The following is a 26,927-nucleotide window of genomic DNA, read 5'->3' on the forward strand; positions in this document are numbered from 1 at the left end:
GCGGAGCCGCCCGCGCCAGGACGTGACAGCCGGGGAACGGGACAGGTGAGTAGATTGGGATGCGACCCGCGGGCGGGCGCATCCCGCTACGCGGATCGCATCCCCGCCGGCAGTGACAGTGCAGCGGGTCTGACCGGGACGCTGCAGAGAGGAGAACGTCGTGAGCGCTCCAGGGAGGAGCAGGGACCCGGGGCGCTCGGCGTAGCAGGAGCTTTGATCTCAACCCAGTTCAGAGAAGAACCTGAACCTCAGTTGTAAGTCAAGCTATTGACATCAGAGTCAACCTCACTAAAGTTCTTAAAGGGGTACTCCACTAGAAAAAAAAAATTTCATCCACTGGTGCCAGAACGTTAAACAGATAAGTAAATTACTTCTATTTTAAAATCTTAATCCTTTTAGTACTTATCAGCCAGTGGCGTCTCCAGCATTCAAATTTAGGGGGGGCACATGGGGGGCCAGTGACAAAAGTGGGGGGGCAATTTTAAAACGTGTGTATGTGTATATATATATATATATATATATATATATATATACACACACACACACACATATATATATATATATTTATATATAGATATATATAAACACACAATGATTTTTTTTCCGTTTTTGCCATAGATTTTTGGGTAAATGACAGATGTCATTATAAAGTAGAATTGGTGGCGCAAAAAATAAGCCATCATATGGACTTTTAGGTGCAAAATAGAAAGGGTTATGATTTTTAAAAGGTAAGGAGGAAAAAACAAAAGTACAAAAACGGAAAAACGCTCGGACCTTAAGGCGTTAAAACTTTTGGACACTACCATCAACTTTGATAGCGGCATCTAAAGTGTTAATGTTGGACATCAGCCTGATTGGTGATGTCTGGCATTAGCTGAGGGTTCTAGCTAATGATTTATACAACACAGTGGGAGCAGGCACCGTGCGTACACATACGCCTTGTGTCCTTAGGGCTCATTTACACGGATGGATCCTCAGCATATTTTACGTTGCGGATCCCCCAACAATGCACACATAGCGCCTGCTCTCGGCCTAGCTCAGAAAGCAGGAGCGGCCATGATGTGCGCGAGTATACACATCAAAGCGTGTCTGCTCGTAGCGGAGGATTGCCATTATGAGCAGGCACAGATGGAGGCAGCACTGTAGGGTCCATTGTCGGCGGATCCGCAGCGTAAAATACACTGTGGATCCATCCCTGAATAAGCCCTTAGGATACGCTCACACATACAGGATCTGCTGCATATTTTCTGCAGCTGATTTTGCTACCTATTGAAGCTAATGGGTTGCAAAATCAGCTGCACAAAATATGCAGCAAAAATATGCAGCAGATCCTGTACATGTGAATGTACCCTTGAGGGGTTAATGAGGGGTTAATGTGTTCACATTTTGTCCTTCCAGAGGGGTCACTTTCCCTCCTCCAGTGTCCACAGGTCACCAACAGGACACATTACCAGAACAATTTATGGAAAAATCGCGGCAAAAATTGCGCTGTTTTACCGCGATTTACGAAAAATCGCGGTAAAAGCGCGCAATTTTTGCCGCGATTTTTCCCAAAAATGTTTGTGATAATGTGGCCTGTTGGTGACCTGTGGACACTGGAGGAGGGAAAGTGACCCCTCTGCACTGCTACTATACACATTACTCAGCCCCGGGTTATACTGCTGATCAGGGGGAGAGAGGGAGGACACGGGACCCAGCCCCAGGATATACTGATCAGGGGGAGAGAGGGAGGACACGGGACATCACTCACCTCACATGAAGCGGATGCTCTGCTGTGTGACCTGTCACCTCTCGGCCAGTCCTCTCCTGTGCTGGGGGCGGAGCCATCAATGTATCGGGACATCCCTATTTACTTTAAATTGGGGGGGCCCAAGGGGGGGCACAGCCTGATCTAGGGGGGGCCATGGCCCCCTCTGCCCCCCCCCCTAGCGACGCCACTGTTATCAGCTGCTGTATACTACAGAGGAAGTTCTTTTCTTTTTTAATTTCCTTTCTGTCTGACCACAGTGCTCTCTACTGACACCTTTGTCCATTTTAGGAACTGTCCAGAGCAGGAGAGGTTTTCTATGGGGATATGCTCCTACTCTTCACAGTTCCTTAAATGGACAGAGGTGTCAGCAGAGAGCACTGTGGTAAGACAGAAAGGAAATTCAAAAAGAAAATAACTTCCTGTGGAGCATACAGCAGCTGATAAGTACTGAAAGGATTATGATTTTTAAATAGAAGTCATTTACAAATCTGTTTAACTTTCTGGCACCAGTTGATTTAAAAGAAAATGTTTTCCAGCGGAATACCCCTTTAAAGGGAACCAAACATCAGATTTTACCAAATGTAACATTTGGCATCTCTGGTGGACGTTCCTGCCCGCAGGGATGGTGAGGATATGAAGTTAGTAAGTCTCCCCCCGCCGGCTGTAAGTAGTCCCCTGGGCAGGGAGTTATACTCACCAAGTCCTATCGGCTGTGTTGTAATCTCTCAGAATGATGGACAGCCCGCGTCACTGCTCTGCTCGCTAAGATGACAGAACAGAATGGTGAAGCGGGATTTCAATCATGTTAAGGGGGTATGAATGCAGTGCAGCCAACAGGACTAGGTAAGTATAGCTAACCGCCCAGGTAAATATAGACAAGCGGGAGAGACTTACTAACTTCATATCCTCCCCATCCACGGGGATGGAGGAAGACACGAAGTAGGGCTGGGCGGTATATCGGTTCATACCGAATATAGACATTTTTGTGCTGCACGATATGAATTTTAACCCATACCGCAATACCGGTTTGGCCCCTCCCCCTCTTTAATGAATGAATCAGCCTAGCGCTGCGCTGTCCCCACATTGGGGAACTAATCCTATGTGACCTGCGAGCGCTGTTCTGCCCCCCCCCCCCCCAATTAATTGTTAGCCCAGCGCAGTCCCCATCAGGGTACTACTCACTTGTCACCCGCATGCGCTGCCCTCCTCGTCCTGTTTGTTGCGGCCGCCGGCGCTGACACTCTATACCAGTGGTCTCCAACCCGCGGACCTCCAGATGTTGCATAACTACAACTCCCAGCATGCCCGGACAGCCGTTGGCTGTCCGGGCATGCTGGGAGTTGTCGTTTTGCAACATCTGGAGGTCCGCAGGTTGGAGACCACTGCTCTATACTGTGCGGTATCCCTATGCCCGGGCTGCAAAAAATAAACAAAATAAACTTTAACTCACCTCCCTTTGGCCCGGTACCGGCCTCACTTGTTTCCTGGGGACGGGAACGTCAGATAGGCCAACGTAGGTGCGTTAAAGTTTATTTAGTTTATTTTGTTCACCTTTTGCAGCCCGGGCATAGGGATAACGCACAGTATACAGTGCAAGCGCCGGCGGCCGCAACAAACAGGACGAGGAGGGCAGCACTTGCGGGTGATATGTGAGTATTTACCCCGATGGGGATGTGGACTGAAAATTAATATGGGGGGCGACTAGGAAATACCGTTATACAGGGACGTGCACAGACATTTTGAAGGGCAGGGGCTCAAGTAAAAAAAGAGGGCACTTCTCATAATTTAAAAAACGTCTGCCAGACTTAATGGGCAGATGTGCTGCGGCCCAGGGACACAGTGGATTCCCACCAAGCCTCCTTGACATTCCTATCCCCATAAAAGTTGGTGTTTTTGTAAAATATAGTCAAGAACAGTTTCTCTGAGGTCCGCCATGTGTATATACACTTTGTCTGTGCAACTAGTCTTATTTACAGAAAACATGTGACAGCTGCCCTATAATATACTGTATTATAGAGGAGATTTATCTGTGCAGAGAAAGAGCGGTGCAGTCGTCCATAGCAACCAATCAGATCGCTGCTTTCATTTTGCAGAAGGATTTTCCTCTGCAAATGTTTTAAAGGGGTTCTCCGGTGCTTAGACATCTTATCCCCTATCCAAAGGATAGGGGATAAGATGCCTGATCGCGGGAGTCCGGCCGTTGGGGACCCCCTGTGATCTTGCACGCGGCACCCCGTTTGTAATCAGTCCCCGGAGCGTGTTCGCTCCAGGTCTGATTACGGGCGACTACAGGGCCGGCGGCGTGTGACGTCACACCTCCGCCCCTGTGTGACGTCGCGCTCCGCCCCTCAATGCAAGCCTACGGGAGGGGGCGTGACAGCTATCACGCCCCCTCCCGTAGGCTTGCATTGAGGGGCGGAGTCACACGGGGGTGGAGGTGTGACGTCACACGCCGCCGGTGCATTACAATAGAATGAGATTTGCCTTTGGATGAGACGCTCCGCCTCCATCACATCCTATTGGCTCACACTTGTCACGTGACATGCTTAACCGTCACGCATCGACGCGCACAGCAGTCTCAGTTTGGCTATCACAGGGAGAGGATCCTTTTTTACTGGACCTGTCACCCTGAGTCTGCAGCTCCTTTTGTGAGGGCACTAGAGGGGCAGGTGAGGAAAAGGGCAGCCCCCTTTCACTCCTATGTGTGCACGTCCCTGTCGTTATATACCGTGGAACCGCCAAAACTAAAAAAAATACTGTGATACACACACTTGGTCATACCGCCCAGCCCTAATACGAAGACTATTTTACCATATATAATGCAATGCCATGTGTCACATATGGTAAAATCTGATGTGTGGTTCCCTTTAATGATGCAAATCCCAACAGCCATGTTCCAAACTCTGGTGAAAAGTCTCCCAGGAAGAATGGAGGCCACCATCCTCTACACATAGACGCCCATGGTTTTAGAATGAGAAGTTCGCGTTCTAGCACCTGCTCACTTTTGGCCATGTTGTCAATATTTAGTATTTCCATATGTTTTTATTTATGTATTTGCATTTATTTTGCAGTCGAATGTAAAGTGGACCTTGAAAAAATTGTAACATTTGACGGAAAAGATCTGGGCTGCTCCCTGTCCCCGACAAATTGCTACACGGTGATCGCACAAGACTGCACCAATCAATTACGGTTCCTGATCGCGATGAGAAAGATGGGTCAAGGATTTTCAACCTTTGAAATGAATGTCATCCTGGGCTCCTCGTAAGTGCACCTACTAATGAACTAGAACTGCTTGAAAAGGTTATTCTGACACTCCGCGCACTAGAACGGAGCTGTGTAACACGCTCTGCCCCCGTCATTATTAAGGGGTCTGTCATTGCAATAGAGGTACTGGGTGCAGATATCAACAGATGCTAAGGAGCTATTTTCTGCTGATAGGAATTTATTAAGTCCTAGAAATTTAAAGGCTTAAAGGGGTACTCCGGTGAAAAACTTATTATAATTTTTTTTTTAATCAACTGGTGCCAGAAAGTTAAAAAGATTTGTAAATTACTTCTATTAAAAAATCTTAATCCTTCCTGTACTTATTAGCTGCTGAATACTACAGCGGAAATTATTTTCTTTTTGAAACACAGAGCTCTCTGCTGAGATCACGAGCACAGTGCTCTCTGCTGACATCTCTGTCCATTTTATGAACTGTCCAGAACAGCATATGTTTGCTATGGGGATTTCCTTTTTTCCCTGGACAGTTCCTAAAAATGGACAGAGATGTCAGCAGAGAGCACTGTGCTCGTGATCTCAGTAGAGAGTTCTGTGTTTCAAACGGAAAATAATTTCCTCTGTAGTATTCAGCAGCTAATAAGTACAGGAAGGATTAAGATTTTTTAATAGAAGTCATTTACAAATCTGTTTAACTTTCTGGCACCAGTTGATTTAAAAAAAAAAAAAAAGTTTTTCACCGGAGTACCCCTTTAATAAAATTTAAAGGGTAGATATATAGTGATTGGTCGCTCTATGTCATATTGTGCGAGACAGAAGGAAAGGATCTTAATACAACAAAATAAAAATAGTTAAAAAGTGTTATTCTCTATAAGTAGACTCAATTATACTTTACCTTAACATTTAAAGGGGTACTCCGCCCCTAGACATCTTATCCCCTATCCAAAGGATAGGGGATAAGATGTCAGTACGCCGCGGCCCCGCTGCTGGGGACCCCCGGGATCCCCGCTGCGGCACCGCGCTATCATTACAGCACAGAGCGAGTTCGCTCTGTGCGTAATGACGGGCGATACGGGGGACGGAGCAGCGTGACGTCATGGCGCCGCCCCACGTGACATCACGGCCCGTCTCCTTAATGCAAGTCTATGGGAGGGGGCGTGACGACCGCCACGCCCCCTCCCATAGACTTGTATTGAAAGGGGCGGGCCGTGACGTCACGAGGGGCGGAGCCGTGACATAACGATGCTCTGGCCTCTGTACTGCCCATCATTACGTGCAGAGCGATCTCGCTCTGTGCTGTAATGAGAGCGCGGTGCCGCAGCAGGGATCCCGGGGCTCCCCAGCAGCTGGACCGCTGCGTACTGACATCTTATCCCCTATCCTTTGGATAGGGGATAAGATGTCTATGGGCGGAATACCCCTTTAAGGAAAATGTGGTGACCTGGAAAGGATACAGTTGCGAGGTAGGGTTGTATTCCCACTCGTCCCAGAGCAGAGAATGGCACGGTTAAAGGGGTACTCTGACGGAGAAAAAAAAAAAACATTTTCAAAATAACTGGTGCCAGAAAGTTATACAGTTATACAATATAAAAATCTTAACCCTTCCAGTTCTTATCAGCTGCTGTATGCTCCAGAGGAATTTGTGTAGGTCTTTCCAGTCTGACCACAGTGCTCTCTGCTGCCACCTCTGTCCGTGTAAGGAACCGTCCGAAGCAGTAGCAAATCCCTATAACAAACCTTTCCTGCTCTGGACAGTTTGTTGTCAGACTGGAAAAAACTACACAACTTCCTCTGGAGCACACAGCATCTGATAAGTACTATAAGGGTTAAGATTTTTAAATAGCAGTAATTTACCAGTTGGTTTGAAAATGTTTTTTTTTTCCCCTCCGGAGTACCCCTTTAAGTCACTAGTGGTGAGAGGGGTGATGGTGATTGTCAAGGGTGAGGGGCTGTGCTGATTTAAAACAGTCTATATCTCCTGGGGCCCTTCTCTGTGATGATGTTCTGGCTGGTGGGGTGTGGAAGGCCAGTTATAGTTTCAGGACTCAGAGGGTGTTTCAGCATAATGGGTGACTTTTAATGAATATCTCCCACAAAGTGGAGGCACAGATGTTGAACAGTTCCAACCACACAGTACCTGAGGCAGATGATGGCAGATGGTGGATGGGACAAAAAGAGTTGGTCCATGTGGAGTGTAGATGATGACTTGAGCAGTTCCTGAGTTGGTAAAATCCCTGAAGACTTTGGAGAACTCCAAGTGTGTCATGTTGGTTCCCAAAAGGACATGTTTCTCTGGCCCAACCAGAGGTTCACAAAGAAACAGATTTGTTTAGGGGCCCTGGAATATGGGGGAACTCTGGTATTTGCACATAAGAAAAAGGAACCAGTGGCACCGATACCTTCTCCACGCAGCACAGCGAGATGGACAATGGCGATACTCGGGCAGAAACCAGAGACTTCAGGTGCGGCGGTGCTAGGACAAATATGCAGCAATCAATGTAGTGACCAAAAAAAGACAAAAACAGGTGTCCTGCACTCCCCGCTTCAGTTCTGATTATGCGGCTCCCATCTCGGGCTGCTCCTCCGGTTCAGGGGCTGACGGTCGCGTGGGGCGCTCAGAGGCAGAGCCTCTGAGCGCCCCACGCGACCGTCAGCCCCTGATCCGGAGGAGCAGCCCGAGATGGGAGCCGCATAATCAGAACTGAAGCGGTGAGTGCAGGACACCTGTTTTTGTCTTTATTTTAACTCTGGTATTTAATAGTGCTGAGCGGCATAGGCCATATTCGAATTCGTGATATTTTGCGAATATATGGACGAATATTCGTCATATATTCGCTAAATTCGCATATTCCTAATATTCGCACTTTATTTTCACATATGCTCAAATTCGCGTATGCGCAAATTAGCATATGCGAAAATTAACATAAAACAAATTTGTCATGGACAAAAATTCGCATATGCGAAAATTAACATATACTAATTTTCATATATGCGAACATTAGCATATGCTACTTTTCGCATATGCGAAAACTCGCACGCAAGTCTCACACAGTAGTATTAATTATTAGTAGAGCCTTCTTTACACCACACAAACTGGAAGCAGAGAGGGATGATCACTGTGATGTTTACTGTGAAAAAAAAAATGGAAAAAAAAAAAAAAACGAATATTCCTAATTACGAATATATAGTGCTATATTCGCGAATATGTGATATTCGCGAATAAAATTCGCATTGCGAATATTCGCAAGCAACACTAGTATTTAATAACTTATCCCCTATTCGCAGCATAGAGGATAAGTGTCTGATTTCGGGCAGTCCAACTGCTGGAACCCCCCAGTTTCCATCCCTGGTGCCCCGGCTCTCCCCATGCACGGAGCGAACACAGCACGGAGCATCGGTCGACACACCTCCTCTATGCATCTCTATGTGAGAGCTGGAAATACATGAGCGCTGTATCTCCGCATTGTGTGGTGTATGACACTGCTCCGTGCATGAAGAGAGCCGGGGGACTGGGCAGGAGATTTCGGGGGTTGCAGTGTTCGGACCCCCAACAATCAGACACTTAGAGCCGAACAGGATCCTGAGAAAGGCTCAAGTCAACAGTCATCCAGACACCTGAGAAATGCTGAACCTGTTGGGGACCATCAAATCACAAAAAAGAGGTCGATCCACCCCACAAATGTAAGGTAAGTAAATCGCTGGATACATAACGTGGCTTCACAGGCACAATAGGGAAATGTTAATAAAACCTGGATGATCCCTTTAAGTACCGGAGTTCCACTATAATCAATGAGGGTTTATTGGGTAATCATAGGGTATGGGCCTGCGTTTGTTCTATAACCCTCTGACCCAGGATGTTTTTGAATTTTTTCTTTATTACTTTATATAATGTTTTAATACTAATAAATACATTTTTTCTCTCCGGCTAATTCCCTGATTTCTTTATTATTTCTTAGCAATATTAAAATCTATTCTGACACTTCAGAGGAATTCCGCGTTCTGCTGAACGGAATGTGGTTGCTATTAAAGAACGACACGTACACAAATGAAAAAGGTAACAGTAACACAAGGGTCAAAATAACAGAACACAAAGCTTAGCGCAGACTGCGGCTCAGATAAAAGCAGCAGATTGAATCGCCGAGCAGTTATATTGGGATAAAAGTGTGACGAATGGAAGACCAGCAAATTGACATGACCATTTTATCTCATGAAACATTCATTGTATCTCCCAGGGTTAACTTTCCTTTCTTTCTGAAATCCAGAAAAAGAATTGTAGCTGAATACTGAGGATGTAGACAGACGTTAACCCACTAACTGCTGTCATTTCGGGTACTGACTAAGACTAGGTGTACATGTGCATTGAGTACATTGTAAAAGTTGCCAACCCTAGGCATGTTCTGAGTAGGCAACAAGTAGCCAGGAAGCTTTTAAGTTCAGGTTGTTGTTGACCTCTATGGTGACCTCTATACAAGGCACAATGGCATCTCCACTATAGCAGGACCCCAGCTATGGCAATTGTTATCTGCCAGACATAAGAGTTATCTTCGTAAAGGACTGTGAACTTGCTGGCATATGCAACATCTTGGTGACCCACCTTGAAAACCAAAAATATGTTAGGGAATATTTTAGGATATATGACAGAATTGTATCTTCTTCATTCTTCAAAACAAAAAACGCCAGTAGGTAGGTAGGTATCCCCCTAGGTAGGTAATAAGGAAGGGAATGCCCTAGTAGGTAGATAGATGGGGAATACCACCAGTAGGTAGATAGGTATGGAATCCTCCAATAAGTAGATAGGTAATTATCTCTCCCTCCCCTAGTAGGTAGGTAGATAGGTAGGGAATCCCCCAGTAGGTAGATAAGTAGAGAATGTCCCCAGTAGGTAAGAAGGGAATCCTCCAAGTAGGCAGATAGGTATGGAATGCCCCCAGTAGGTAAGAAGGGAATCCCCCAAGTAGGCAGATAGGTATGGAATGCCCCCAGTAGGTAGGTAGGGAATCCCTCAGTAGGTAGGTAGACAGGGAACCCCCTCGGTAGGTAGGGAATACTTCAGTAGGAAGGTATGGAATCTCACACCCCCCACCCATATAGGACCCCTCCAAGAAAAGATAAATAATATCCTACTCACCTTCCCTCCGCTCCCAGGCTAAGGCCTCTTCCTCCTTCAGGTCTGGACTCCAGCAAAAGGCTTTTCCAGCATGCTGGGAATTGTAGTTTTGCAACACCTAATGGCACATTGGTTAAAAAACACTGTTCACAGTTTCAAAGCCTTTAATACAGTATTTATAAAGGGTTATCTAGAAACTTTGTGCAAACTACAAATAGATATTCAGTTAGTCTATGGACGGTTTCATATGGCCATAATACAATCTAATGTTAGCATCCCAGGCTGTAACACATGTTCCTTATTGATCTAAGTTTGATTCAGTTGTTATCATACATAGGATAAAATGGATACCTATTTGTACATTTTTCCCAAAGGGGTGTAAATATTTCACTTTACGGAAATTGCATATGTTTCAGATTGTATCAGAATTCATAGGAACGCAGCAACTCTGACATTAAAGGCGCCAAAGAATGGTGTTGAGCAGATTTCATTCGATGGACAATCAGCCAAGGTAAGGAATAGTGTTGAGCGGCATAGGCCATATTCGAATTCGCGAATATTCGCGAATATATGGACGAATATTCGTCATATATTCGCGAATATTTGCATATTCGTTATATTCCCGTTTTATTTTCGCATATGCGAAAATTAACATATTTGAATATTAACATACAAAATTAGCACACGCGAAAATTTGCATATATTATGCGATATTCGCGAATAATATTCGAATTGCGAATATTCGTGAGCAACACTAGTAAGGAATCCTAAGATTACCGAAATGGTTGTCCATTATATTAAGACTATGCCACATTTAGCACTTCTTTCACGTCAGGTAGGGAGCAGTGCAGAGTAGTGCTTGCCCCAACCACTGTCCCTACCTGTTTGGACGATGTGCCCTAACTGGTGCCTTCCCCCACCAACTGTGCGATCCACCTTACACTGAAATAAGTGCATATGGGTGTCAGGGAAGTCAGACAGGCCAGGTCAGAAATACCTGGGCAGAGAAGTACAAAACCAACAGACAAGGGGTTAGTCAGGAGGGAGCGGGGCAGACCAGGGCTCGCTCAAAGCATTGTCCCTGCCTACTTTGACAATCTGCCCTAAATGGTAGCCCCCCTACTGTGTGATAGTCCCTACACTGAAATAAATGCAGAGGGGTGTCAGCAACAAATGGGCAAAGAAGTAAAAACCCAGCAGACAAGGGATTAGTCAGGAACAAGCTAGAAAGTCAAAACCTAGAGGGTAGCGTAGTACAGAACCAGAGTCAGAAACAGTCAGGACAAGCAAGGTTCAAACCTAGAGAGAGACGCAGTACAAAATCAGCATGCAGGAGAATAGTCAGAATACAGGCATAGATCAGGTCACAGCAGGTCAGAATACAGGGAAAAGGTTTAGAGATTAAAATGCATGTGAGGGGTATTAACTACAATCATGGGCACAGGCTGGAGAGATAGAGCAGTTTAATATTTTGCCACTGGAAGGCATGATCAATTAGGACAACAGAAGATGCTGGAGATGGCGCCGGAACTGGTCTGGATAAGTCCATGAAATTCTTTTGCTGAAAGATGGCTTGTTACAGTTTTTACAACTTTACAATATATCTTAAGAGGGGTGCTGCAGAAGAAATTAACTTATCCTCTATCCATATAGGATAGGGGATAAGTAGCTGATCATGGCGGGTCCAACCACCGGGGCCCGGCCCTGACTAAAGAGTGTGTGCCAGTAGACGCCACGAGCTCTATTGATTTCTATGGGAGCTTCGAAAAAACCTGAGTCAAGCACTCAACAATCATTGGGGCTCCCATAGAAATAAAGGGAGCATGTGACGTCTAGCGGAAGATAACACATGCTCCTCATTGAGCGAGATGGAGTCCCATCCCAGAGATTGCGGGGGGGTCCCAGCAGTCAGACAACCCCCACGATCAGCCACTTATCCCCCGGCTGCAATGCCCCTTTAAGATAATTTACAAAAAATATAAATGTTTATGATCATTTTTTAGCACAATTGAAAGGATCTGCATCAGCCCAATACTATATATATATATATATATATATATATATATATATATATCATTATTATTATTATTTTTTATATATAACCTTGTTTTTGCACAACAAAGCAGTCCCCAGTTAAAGGGGTACTCCGGTGGAAAAAAAATGTTTTTTATATCAACTGGTGCCAGAAAGTTAAACATATTTGTAAATTACTTCTATTAAAAAATCTTAATCCTTCCAGTACTTATTAGCTGCTGAATACTAAAGAGGAAAGTATTTTCTTTTTGGAACACAGAGCTCTCTGCTGACATCATGACCACAGTGCTCTCTGCTGACATCTCTGTCAATTTTAAGAACTGTCCAGAGTAGGAGAAAATCCCCATAGCAAACATATGCTGCTCTGTACAGTTCCTAAAATGGACAGAGATGTCAGCAGAGAGCACTGTGCTCGTGATGTCAGCAGAGAGCTCTGTGTTCCAAAAAGAAAATAATTTCCTCTGTAGTATTCAGCAGCTAATAAGTAATGGAAGGATTAAGGTTTTTTAATAGAAGTAATTTGCAAATCTGTTTAACTTTCTTGCACCAGTTGATTAAAAAAAAAAAGAGTTTTCCACCAGAGTACCCCTTTAACTGAGTTCATTTCTTTCCAAAACAGCACCACCCCTGTCCTTAGGTTGTATGTGGTATGACAACTTTACTTCAATAGAACTGAGCTGTAATACCACACACTACCTGAGGACAAGGGTGGCGCTGTTTCTGAAAGAAATCAGCTCTTTTTTTCAAATCCTGGAAAACTTTTTTAAGCCGTTATACCGATTATGTTTCAGGTTCAGCTTTCTCCACTGATGCATGGTAAAATCTGTGGCCTTTGCGGGAATGCCGATCTACTTCAACAAAACGATTTCCAAAAGCCAAACCATGATGTGGCCAGGAGTTGTGTCGGTCTAGTTCACTCATGGATGTTGCCGGAAAATTCATGTGGATCAAGTAAGACTTATTGCATATACATTCTACATAATGCATTAGTATATTGCACAATTCTGTATGTATTTTCTATATACTAATGACATGTCTGCCTGTCTCCTTAATTCGGGTTTTTCAAAAAGTTTGCCTCCTGCTGTTGCAAAACTACAACTCCCAGTATGCCCGGATAGCCGAAGGCATGATAGGAGTCGTAGTTTTGCAAAAGCTAGAGGCATCCTGGATTGGGAAACACTGTCATTGCAGCTCAAAATCTAAATTCCAAAATCATTATGTAGGGACAACATACAAACTCCTTGCAACTGTTGTCTTGATGGGATTTGAACCCAGGGCTCCAGCTCTGCAAGACAACAGTACTAACCACTGAGCTACCATGCTGGCCATATACCATGTACTCACTTTTCTGATCAGAAATGAAAGGGCACGGCACTCTGGGGGCTTCTGCCCTTTGGTTCTAGCACCATGGGGGGGGGGGGGGGGTGGTCACAGTAAGGACCACCATCAGAAATGTTTAAACCCCATACTGCCGGAGCAGAGCCTGCAGCAAGGGATCAGTACAGATGGCGGCCCTGGTCACGGCCGCGGGACCCCCACTAATCAAGTTGACTGATGTGTCACTATGACCTGTCAAAAGTTTTCAAAAACTATAGGTGTCCTTTAAAGAGTACCTTTCATGATCTTGTTAAATTTTATAATCCTTCCAGTTCACTGCCCCCATCATGATAAACCACCCCCTGCCTATATTTTTATTATTTTTTATTTTTCTACCTTGATATTGCTCTGTATTTTCTGCTCAGTCAGATTCACAGACTGGGAAGGGGTGTTCCCCAGCAGGCGTGACATCATCTGAAGCCATACAGGGGAGAACTTCCTCCCTCACTCTGCTACACACAGCCCAGAGCAGTTCAGTGTGTGAGATGAGCTATGATTGGATAAGGCTGCGCACACACCCCTCAGCACTCCAGACTGCATTTCCTGATCTTGGACTTCTGACAGACCAGCAGGAGTCCAAAGTCTGTGCAAGAGATGGGGGGGGGGGAAATGTGCTCTGGACAAATAGGGAGACACCTAGCGGCAGCTTTTTTTAGACACAAATAAAACATAGAAAACTTTTTTTTTTCTTTTTTAATCAAAGTACATTAGAAAGATTTTTTATTTACCATAAGGAGTGCAATGGCAGAAATTAGTTTTAATGAGAGTGCCCATTTAAAGGGGTACTCCACCCCTAGATATCTTATCCCCTATCCAAAGGATAGGGGATAAGATGTCTGATCGCGGGGGTCCCACCGCTGGGGACCCCCACAATATAGCATGCGGCACCCACCTGTTTCTTGTCCGGAAGCGCTGGAGGGTCTGGGTTCAGACCATCGGAACGGAAGTTCGTGATGTCACGACTCCGCCCCCTGTGTGATGTCACGCCCCGTCCCCTCAATGCAAGTCTATGGGAGGGGGCGTGACATCACGACTCTGCCCCCGTGTGACTTGCATTGAGGGGACGGGGCGTGACGTCACACGGGGGCGGAGTCGTGACATCACGAACTTCCGTTCCGGTGGTTGGGACCCAGACCCTCCAGCGCTTCCGGACAAGAAAATGGTGGGTGCCGCATGCTATATTGTGGGGGTCCCCAGCGGTGGGACCCCCGCGATCATACATCTTATCCCCTATCCTTTGGATAGGGGATAAGATGCCTAAGGGTGGAGTACCCCTTTAACTAGAATTTGTCATTGTATTTGCACATTACTTGTCGTGTTTTTGTGGGTTTTTGGACAACAGCGACTGCATGCATAGGAATATTTTCTGCCATCTGTAAGTGAGCAGACCCCCAAACACAAATGTCCTGTAGCTGTACAGTAAGCCTGATATGTGTAAGCCCACCGAAAATAATATTCAGAGAGTAATGATAACCAAAATGTCAACCTTGAGCCTGCATATAAAACATGGATATAATTTCATATTTATCATATTTTATATTTATTCATATTTTATTATCTTGTAGGTTGTGCATTGGGCCAGCAATATATCATGTTGGAAAATGAGCGTATTGAGGACCAGCAGTCAACTTGCTATTCGGCAGAGCCAGTATTAACCTGTGTAAAGGGATGTCATCCCGAAACGTCAGTGCAGATGACCATGGCATTTCATTGCCTTCCTAAAGGTACTGTGTGCTGGATGTGGCTGGGGAATGGCTATAATAACCCAAAATAATGTTTAAAATTTTTTAATATGTCATAGAGGCATATCATAAATTTTGATCAGTTTTGAGTGTTTAGACCCTGACCGCTCACAAGGACAGAACAGAAGTGTGTTAGGCATGTCCTTTCCCAGTTCTGTCACCTGACCTGGAGGTACTTACAATTGACAGGTGTACTTCATATACCAAGGACAGGGACCAGGGATAAAGGGTTTAAGCACCTTTCCTTTATACGTGGAAGTGAACATTGAGGGTAGGTTAGTCTTCTCAAAGGGAGAAAAAATAAAGGGAGAAAAAAAAATCTATATTCCAATTTAACACAACTAGACACTGTATCCCCATAACACAGCAAGACGCAATACCTCCATAACACAACAAGACACATCACCTCCATAACATAACTAGACACATCACCTCCATAACACAACTAGACACATCCCCTCCATAACACAACTAGACATATCACCTCCATAACACAACTAGACACATCACCTCCATAACACAACTAGACACATCCCCTCCATAACACAACTAGACACATCACCTCCATAACACAACTAGACACATCACCTCCATAAAACAACTAGACACATCACCTCCATAACACAACTAGACACATCACCTCCATAACACAACTAGACACATCACCTCCATAAAACAACTAGACACATCAACTTCATAACACAACTAGACACATCACCTCCATAACACAACTAGATACTGTACCTCCGAAACACAACTAGGCACATCACCTTCATAACACAACTAGACACATCACCTCCATAACACAGCTAGACACATCACCTCCATAACACTAGACACATCACCTCCATAACACAACTAGACACATCACCTCCATAACACAACTAGACACATCACCTCCATAACACAACTAGACACATCACCTCCATAACACAACTAGACTCATCACCTCCATAACACAACTAGACTCATCACCTCCATAACACAACTAGACACATCACCTCCATAACACAACTAGACACATCACCTCCATAACACAACTAGATACTGTACCTCCGAAAAACAACTAGACACATGACCATCATAACACAACTAGACTCATCACCTCCATAACACAACTATACAAATCAACTCCATAACACAACTAGACACATCCCCTCCATAACACAACTAGATACTGTACCTCCGAAAAACAACTAGACACATGACCATCATAACACAACTAGACTCATCACCTCCATAACACAACTATACAAATCAACTCCATAACACAACTAGACACATCCCCTCCATAACACAACTAGACACATCACCTCCATAACACAACTAGACACATCACCTCCATAACACAACTAGGCACATCACCTCCATAACACAACTAGGCACATCACCTCCATAACACAACTAGACACATCACCTCCATAACACAACTAGACACATCAACTTCATAACACAACTAGACACATCACCTCCATAACACAACTAGACACATCACCTCCATAACACAACTAGGCACATCATCTCCATAACACAACTAGGCACATCATCTCCATAACACAACTAGACACATCACCTCCATAACACAACTAGACACATCAACTTCATAACACAACTAGGCACATCATCTCCATAACACAACTAGACACATCACCTCCATAACAAAACTAGACACATCAACTTCATAACACAACTAGACACATCACCTCCATAACACAACTAGACACCACCTCCATAACACAACTAGACACATCACCTCCATAACACAACTAGACACATCACCTCTATAACACAACTAGACACATCACTTCCATAACACAACTAGACTCATCACCTCTATAACACAACTAGAGACATCACCTCCATAACACAACTATACACATCACCTCCATAACACAGCAATACACATCACCTCCATAACACAGCAAGACACATCACCTCCATAACACAACTAGACACAGCACCTCCATAACACAACTAGGCACATCACCTACATAACACAACTAGACACATCACCTCCATAACACAACTAGGCACATCACCTCCATAACACAACTAGACACATCCCCTCCATAACACAACTAGATACTGTACCTCCATAATAGTGTTGAGCGGCATAGGCCATATTCGAATTCGCGAATATTCGCGAATTTATGGATGAATATTCGTCATATATTCGCGGATATTCGCATATTCGTAATATTCTAGTTTTATTTTCGCATATGCGAAACTTCGCGTATGCGAAAATGTACATATGCAAAAATTAGCATATACAAAAATTAGCATAAGCGAAAATTCGCAAATGCGAAAATTAGCATATGCTGATTTTCGCATATGCGAAAATTCGCACACCAGTATCACACAGTAGTATTAGAGTCTTCTTTACACCACACAAGCTGGAAGCAGAGAGGGATGATCACTGTGATGTGTACTGTGAAAAAAAAAATAAAAAAATAAAAAATGAATATTCATAATTACGAATATATAGTGCTATGTTCGCGAATATTCGCGAATTCGCAAATATGCGATATTCGTGAATAAAATTCGAATTGCGAATATTCGTGAGCAACACTACTCCATAACACAACTAGACATATCACCTCCATAACACAACTAGACACATCAACTTCATAACACAACTAGACACATCACCTCCATAACACAACTAGACTCATCACCTCCATAACACAACTAGACACATAACCTCCATAACACAACTATACACATCACCTCCATAACACAACTAGACACATCACCTCCATAACACAACTAGACACATCACCTCCATAACACAACTAGACACATCACCTCCATTACACTAGACACATCACCTCCATAACACAACTAGACACATCACCTCCATAACACAACTAGACACATCAACTTCATAACACAACTAGACACATGACCTCCATAACACAACTAGACACATCACCTCCATAACACAACTAGACACATCACCTCCATAACACAACTAGACACATCACCTCTATAACACAACTAGACACATCACCTCCATAACACAACTAGACACATCACCTCTATAACACAACTAGACACATCACCTCCATAACACAACTAGACACATCACCTCCATAACACAACTAGACACATCACCTCCATAACACAACTAGACACATCACTTCCATAACACAACTAGACACATCACCTCTATAACACAACTAGACACATCATCTCCATAACACTAGACACATCACCTCCATAACACAACTAGACACATCACCTCCATAACACAACTAGACACATCACCTCCATAACACAACTAGACACATCACCTCCATAACACAACTAGACACATCACCTCTATAACACAACTAGACACATCACCTCTATAACACAACTAGACACATCACCTCTATAACACAACTAGACACATCACCTCCATAACACAACTAGACACATCACCTCTATAACACAACTAGACACATCACCACTATAACACAACTAGGCACATCACCTCCATAACACAACTAGACACATCACATCCATAACACAACTAGACACATCACCTCCATAACACAACTATACACATCACCTCCATAACACAACTAGACACATCACTTCCATCACACAACTAGACACATCACTTCCATAACACAACTAGACACATCACCTCCATAACACAACTAGATACTGTACCTCCGAAACACAACTAGACTCATCACCTCCATAACACAACTAGACACATCACCTCCATAACACAACTAGACACATCACCTCCATAACACAACTAGACACATCACCTCCATAACACAACTAGGCACATCACCTCCATAACACAACTAGACACATCACCTCCATAACACAGCTAGACACATCACCTCCATAACACTAGACACATCACCTCCATAACACAACTAGGCACATCACCTCCATAACACAACTAGACACATCACCTCCATAACACAGCTAGACACATCACCTCCATAACACAGCTAGACACATCACCTCCATAACACTAGACACATCACCTCCATAACACAACTAGACACATCACCTCCATAACACAACTAGGCAAATCACCTCCATAACACAACTAGGCACATCACCTCCATAACACAACTAGACACATCACCTCCATAACACAACTAGACACATCACCTCCATAACACAACTAGACACATCACCTCCATAACACTAGACACATCACCTCCATAACACAACTAGGCACATCACCTCCATAACACAACTAGACACATCACCTCCATAACACAACTAGACACATCACCTCCATAACATAGCATGACCCATCACCTCCATAACACTAGACACATCACCTCCATAACACAACTAGACACATCACCTCCATAACACAACTAGACACATCACCTCTATAACACAACTAGACACATCACCACTATAACACAACTAGGCACATCACCTCCATAACACAACTAGACACATCACATCCATAACACAACTAGACACATCACCTCCATAACACAACTATACACATCACCTCCATAACACAACTAGACACATCACTTCCATCACACAACTAGACACATCACTTCCATAACACAACTAGACACATCACTTCCATAACACAACTAGACACATCACCTCCATAACACAACTAGATACTGTACCTCCGAAACACAACTAGACTCATCACCTCCATAACACAACTAGACACATCACCTCCATAACACAACTAGACACATCACCTCCATAACACAACTAGACACATCACCTCCATAACACAACTAGGCACATCACCTCCATAACACAACTAGACACATCACCTCCATAACACAGCTAGACACATCACCTCCATAACACTAGACACATCACCTCCATAACACAACTAGGCACATCACCTCCATAACACAACTAGACACATCACCTCCATAACACAGCTAGACACATCACCTCCATAACACAGCTAGACACATCACCTCCATAACACTAGACACATCACCTCCATAACACAACTAGACACATCACCTCCATAACACAACTAGGCAAATCACCTCCATAACACAACTAGGCACATCACCTCCATAACACAACTAGACACATCACCTCCATAACACAACTAGACACATCACCTCCATAACACAACTAGACACATCACCTCCATAACACTAGACACATCACCTCCATAACACAACTAGGCACATCACCTCCATAACACAACTAGACACATCACCTCCATAACACAACTAGACACATCACCTCCATAACATAGCATGACCCATCACCTCCATAACACTAGACACATCACCTCCATAACACAACTAGACACATCACCTCCATAACACAACTAGACACATCACCTCCATAACACAGCTAGACACATCACCTCCATAACACAACTAGACACATCACCTCCATAACACAACTAGACACATCACCTCCATAACACAACTAGACACATCACCTCCATAACACAACTAGACACATCACTTCCATAACACAACTATTTTTCGATCCATTTTGCTAGCTTGTTCTTTTTTATTTATGCCAATATCATATCTGCCAAATTTATCCTACTGTCACAAGATGAATGATGAATTTCTCACATTTTTCATATAATTTTTTTTGCGCAAAAAATTGGCAGCACATCACGCCACTATTTGGGGGCACAACAAGTGATAAAACCTTCCCGTTGTGTGTGCACATAATACACAGGTAGAGGATCTTGGCTCTATATCTCGGCGCTTTCATCCTTCTCCCATAGAGGTAAAGAGAGATACACAACCTTAATAGACGTACAAGGGTATTCAGGTGTAAAAACTGGGACACAAGTAAAGAAAGCTGAAGCGTGCCGGATGATTCATTGCTGGAACATCAACATGGCTGCAGCCGCCTGCCGCTGGGCTGTTTGATTCTAGATTTACATATTTGGAAGGGAAATTCACTTTTCTGCATTCTTATACATGATATAAATAAAGTATAAAGCATCATTAATATGACCGCTCAGTCCTTGAGCGGGAGTGATGGCCATTACGGTCCCTATGATGGGTGGCACCAGCTGGTCTGCTGGCACTTGTTATGACATAGATGTTCTCCGTTCCAGCCGTGAGATGTCTCCCTAAACCTCATATACTAAATTTATTCCCCTTAAGCCCCTCCTGAGCCCACTGAATAAGGTCAGCTGTCACCGGGGATTAGAGATCCGTCTGATAGGTTCTACTATGGCACCACAATGACCATGGCCGTACATTAATAATTGTGCTGTTATGGCTATGATTGACGTACAATATGTGTCGCACTTAACTATATACATACACGCTATATATAGTATTGGGGGGTATTTATCAAAGGATTTATGTGTTTGTTTGTTTTTTTACGTAACTTTGGCGCAATACTTTGGCGCAGTGTCTTTTTTGCGCCAAAGTTTGGCGCATCTTCTCCTCTGTCATTTTTAGAACTTTCTCAAAATCACACGCTTCTGTGTGTGATTTTAACTTTAGTCAGTAATTCATCATTTGCGCCAATCGATCTTTGGCGCAATTTTGGCGCAAATCCCCGCCAAGAAATGTTGCACATGGAAAACACACTTAGCAATGTCAGAAAATGTAAAGGCGTCAAAATACATTGAAACTTTTTTTTTTTTTTGTGAAAGCAGCGACGCCTCCAGGGGCTGCGCAATACTATATCTTGCGACATAGTTGTCTCGGAGGGACCTTCACCCTCCGTTGAGCCAGCATTGGACATGGCCGCACAGGTTCAGGAAAGGTAAAGCACTAAAGCAGTGGTCTCCAACCTGCGGAGCTCCAGATGTTGCAAAACTACAACTCCCAGCATGCCCGGACAGCCGTTGGCTGTCCGGGCATGCTGGGAATTGTAGTTTTGCAACATCTGGAGGTCCGCAGGTTGAAGACCACTGCACTAAAGTAACAAAAAAAAAATAATAATAATAAATACTCAAGTTGAAAATAAAATCCATTTCACATGGCGGCTATAAACACCACAAAAGAAAATAACTCATCGCTTGCTGATATACTGCAGGAGGGACTCCGAAATGGCTGCTCTACAGGGTAAAATACGCGTCCTCTGTGGCGGTAAGTTCTGTGTAAAAGGCGCTGTGAACGGCTGATTTCAACATTTGAGCCAAAATTACTAACAACTTGCACCAAATGATAAATTTGGTGCATGTCCACGAAAACCAAAGTGAAAAAAAAAAAAGGGTAAAAAGAAACAGGCAAAATTGATAAATACCCCCCCTATGGTCTTTGTAAACAAGCAGCTGGTAAAATGGTGGATGGGAGGTTTGTATCACTGAGGCTTATATGTATTGTAGAAGAGTTGCTCAGTACTTTTGTAAAGTACGGTTGCTGGATCCGGTTGGGAGGGGCAAAAACCGGCCGCTCCCGTATCCCAGCTGGATCTGGCCCAAACCCCATTCATTTTAATGAGCCGACCGGAGTCAAACGCTGACTCCGGTTGTCTCATTTTTCCCCGTATATGGTTTTCTGACCGGACCAAAAACCACGGTATACCACGGTTTTAGGTCCGGTAAGAAAACCGTATACGGGGCAAAAATAAGACAACCAGAGTCAGCGTTTGACTCCGGTCGGCTCATTAAAATGAATGGGGTTTGGGCCAGATCCAGCTGGGATACGGGAGCGGCCGGTTTTTGCCCCTCCCAACCGGATCCAGCAACCATACTCTACAAACGTAGTGTGAACACACCCTTTCTCCTGTTTTTATTTTCCAGCAAACCGAAAAAAAAACAAAAAAAAAAAAACGCACAAAATAAATCCTGCTTGTTGTCTGTCTACACAGGTGGCTTACTACCAGTCACCCAACACAACAGTCAACAAATGTGTTAATCCAACAGGTTACAAAGTTCCCTTTTGAGGCTGCAAACCTCCTGATTTGTACTCTCAATGATGCTCCAGGTTTTTCACAGCCTCCCCTGCAGATTTACTCTTACCTAATTTTAAAGCCAAGTGATGAGCTGTCTTCAGCACCTGAGCTAATCTGGGCCGGTGTGAAAAAATGGCCCAGGAGGGGGATGAAAGACCCCACTATCAAACCTGCCTTTAAAGGGGTACTCCGGTGGAAAACTTTTTTTTTAATCAACTGGTGCCAGAAAGTTAAACAGATTTGTAAATTACTTCTATAAAAAAAATCTTAATCCTTCCGGTACTTATTAGCTGCTGAATACTACAGAGGAAATGGTTTTCTTTTTGGAACACAGAGCTCTCTGCTGGCATCATGACCACAATGCTCTCTGCTGACATCTCTGTCCCTTTTATGAACTGTCCAGAGCAGCATATGTTTTCTATGGGGATTTTCTCCTACTCTGGACAGTTCATAAAATGGACAGAGATGTCAGTAGAGAGCACTGTGCTCGCTCTGTGTTCCAAAAAGAAAACAATTTCCTCTGTAGTTTTCAGCAGCTTATAAGTACTGGAAGGATTAAGATTTTTTTAATAGAAGTAATTTACAAATTTGTTTAACTTTCTGGCACCAGTTGATTTAAAAAAAAAAAAAAGTTTTCCATGGGAGCACCCCTTTAATCCCATAAAAATTAGTGTTGAGCGGATAGGCCATATTCGAATTTGCGATATTTCGCGAATATATGGATGAATATCCGTCATATATTCGCTAAATTCGCATATTCAAAATGTTCGCGTTTTATTTTCGCATATGCGAAAAATTAGCATAAACCATAATTAGCATAAGCAAAAATGTGCATATACGAAAAATTAACATAACCCTAAATTCGCATATACGAAAATTAGTATACCCTCAATTCACATATACGAAAATTAACAGAAATCATAATTCGCATAAAAATTGCATATGCGAAAATTAACATACCCCTAAAAATTAACATAGACCAAAATTCGCACGCCAGGCTCACACAGTAGTATTAGAACCTTCTTTACTCCACACTAGTGTTGCTCGCGAATATTCGCAATTCGAATTTTATTCGCGAATATCGCATATTCGCGAATTCGTGAATAAAATTCGAATTGCAAATATAGCGCTATATATTCGTAATTGCGAATATTCGTTTTTTTTTTTTGTTTTTTTTTCACAGTACACATCACAGTGATCATCCCTCTCTGCTTCCAGCTTATGTGGTGTAAGAAGGCTCTACTACTACTATGTGAGACCGGTGTGCGAATTTTCGCATAAACGAAAATTTGCATATGCTAAATTTCGCATATACGAATTGTTGTTTATGTTAATATTTGTATATGCAAATTTTCGTATATGTAAATATTCGCATATGTAAATATTCGCATGCGCGAAAATAAAACGGCAGTATTACAAACATGCGAATATTCGCCCATATATATACGCGATTATTCGTCATATTCGCATAAGCGAATATTCGCTCGCGCGTGCGAAAATTGACATATGCGAAAATTTGCATATACAAATATTAGCATAGGCGACAATTCGCATATGCGAAAATTAGCATATTCGCGAATTCGAATATGGCCTATGCCGCTCAACACTACTATTTACAAGCTAATTGGCCAACCATCTCATGTGTGTGGGGGCAGGTGTGTTAAATTTCAATTGCCGTATCCTTTTGTTCACAGTGACAGGGCTATATATTTCTTCTCTAGGGGGTTTCTGGACATTGTTCTGCTCAACGCTTGGCAATGTTCGGAAGCCCCATAGAGAATGAATGGAGCAGTGGCCGAGCATGCTCTCTGCCGCATGATTCACTCTCAGGGACCATCGCCCTCTGTTCTCATAATTAGTGGAGTCCCAGTATTCCGACCCCGGCTGGTCATCTAGTTATTCCTATACACATAAACATATAGGCCCACATTTATCATTGTAGGTGTAAGTGAAGCATTTACACCCTTTTTTTTTGTGTGTTGGTAATGTGTAGGAGCACCAAATTTGTGCAGGTAAACATTTTCTGAAATTTCTCTCTTCACATACACCAAAAAGCTACGCCAGGTCTGAGATGGTATCATTTTAGAGACTTTTCAGTGGCTTTGCGCCTTTTTTGCGCCTTTTTACAAAAAGGCGCAGTTCATAAATCCCTTCTATATCATGTGTATTGCCAAAATCAGTTGATTGCAACTCAAAATCAGCAGAAATGTGTAAACAAAAAGGTGCAAAAAAGGTGCAAATATACCCTGCTTGCGCCTTTTCGTGCCTTTTGTAGACACAAAAAAAACAGTCTAAAAACAATGATAAATGTCGGCCACAGTATATACACATAAATCATAGAAAACCATACATAACTTTTTTTATTTTTTTTTGCAATAAAAAAAAAAAAAAAATAAAAATCTCTTCCGATACATTTTGACCTATATTTTCTTTCCTAGAATCAGCAATGAGGCTGGAGGACTGGCAGGCTAACCCCAAAGTGTCATCACCAGAAGACCTCATTAAAGAAGTGGAGGCTCATACCAGCTGTGTGTGCACAGAAGAATGCGCCAAAGTATAACAACACAGATGTAGCAGAGCCGAAATCTTCATTTTCAGGCATAGAAGATACGGTAATCTAGCATGTCTACCACCAAAAATCCATCGTGGTGTCCCAATGGCAAAATGACAAGAACAGCTCTGCTATACGTCACAAACACAATGTGCATTCAAATAAAAAAATATATTTCAAACAAATTTATTCATGAAAAAACAAGTCTTTGCTGATTTCTGGGTTTGCGCTGTTAGAACGATACGTGAGGTACCTGAGGTTGGTCAGGGAAAATGTACGGACACTGGGGGAGATTTATCAAGACCTGTCCAGAGGAAAAGTTGTTGTGTTGCCCATAGCAACCAATCAGGTCGCTTCTTTCACTTTTGAAAAGGCCTCTAAAAAATGAAAGTAGCGATCTGATTGGTTGCTATGGACGACTCAGCAACGTTTCCTCTGGACAGGTCTTGATAAATTTCCCCACTGTGATTACTTATTATCTACTACCAACTATAACGCTGTTTTCTGTCATTCAGGTTGATCAAGGTTTTAGACCAGAGTCTGCTGGGTCTTATAGTGCCTGCCTTCTTTCCGAAAACTGGAACCGGTTGGCGTTCATAAAACCAAAACACATGAGCAGCTCACCCAGAGGGTGTTTAAAGGGGTACTCTGCTGTTCAACGTTTGGAACAAAATGTTCCGAATGCTTAGAGCTGGCGCCGGGAGCTTGTGACGTCATAGCCCCGCCCCTTATTATGTCACGCCCCGCCCCCTCAATGCAAGTCTATAGGAGGAGGCGTGATGGCTGCCACGCCCCCTCCCATAGACTTGCATTGAGGGGGCGTGACATGACATCATAAGGAGCGGGGCTATGACATCACAAGCTCCCGACACCGGCTCTAAGCATTGGGAACATTTTGTTCCAAACGCTGAACAGCGGAGTACCCCTTTAACCTTGTGGGGGAGCAATTCCCAGTCCGTCTCTGAATCAGGTGTGACTTGAGACAGCAACTTTGTACTGACTCCTACTAGTAACCTTAGAGGTGCCCCTTTAGGTGCCTTCCCCCCCCCCCCCAGGAACGGTGCTAACAAACATTATCTCCTAAAGGCAATCTGTCAGCTAGCAATCCCCTATACAGCTGATAGCACGGTTATTTAATACAGTGATCCCTCAACTTACAATGGCCTCAACATACAATAGTTTCAACATACAATGGTCTTTTCTGGACCATCTTAAGTTGAAACCAGACTCAACATACAATGTACAGACAGTCCAGATCTGGGAAACGTGTCAATGGCTGGACGAACCGACCAATCAAAATGGGCATTCACT

The 26,927-nt window shown here is 43.5% G+C and overlaps 1 protein-coding gene and 1 long non-coding RNA gene across 4 annotated transcripts in view; one reads left to right on the forward strand and one right to left on the reverse strand.

Moving 5' to 3' along the window:
• LOC130283309 (vitellogenin-1-like) overlaps positions 1-25,881 on the forward strand; it is a 138,987-nt gene extending 113,106 nt beyond the window's left edge. Inside the window, exons 31-36 of one of the 3 annotated variants that reach the window (XM_056532611.1) lie at positions 4,822-5,011; positions 8,926-9,023; positions 10,493-10,587; positions 12,902-13,061; positions 15,053-15,211; positions 25,504-25,881. In XM_056532611.1, coding sequence (XP_056388586.1) covers positions 4,822-5,011; positions 8,926-9,023; positions 10,493-10,587; positions 12,902-13,061; positions 15,053-15,211; positions 25,504-25,625 — 824 coding nt within the window. In that variant the 3' untranslated portion in view covers positions 25,626-25,881. The remainder of the gene's footprint in view (positions 1-4,821; positions 5,012-8,925; positions 9,024-10,492; positions 10,588-12,901; positions 13,062-15,052; positions 15,212-25,503) is intronic. The other 2 variants (XM_056532612.1, XM_056532613.1) reach the window with 2 other exon arrangements.
• On the reverse strand, positions 9,313-25,950 carry LOC130283310 (uncharacterized). The gene is made up of 3 exons (XR_008846646.1): positions 25,870-25,950; positions 10,098-10,194; positions 9,313-9,563 (listed from the first exon to the last, which is right to left on the reverse strand). It is a non-coding gene; the product is annotated as an uncharacterized LOC130283310 (long non-coding RNA).
• Between the last annotated feature and the right edge of the window lie 977 nt (positions 25,951-26,927).

The sequence above is a fragment of the Hyla sarda genome, chromosome 7 (genome assembly GCF_029499605.1).
Source record: "Hyla sarda isolate aHylSar1 chromosome 7, aHylSar1.hap1, whole genome shotgun sequence".
Classification (NCBI taxonomy): Eukaryota; Metazoa; Chordata; class Amphibia; order Anura; family Hylidae; genus Hyla; species Hyla sarda.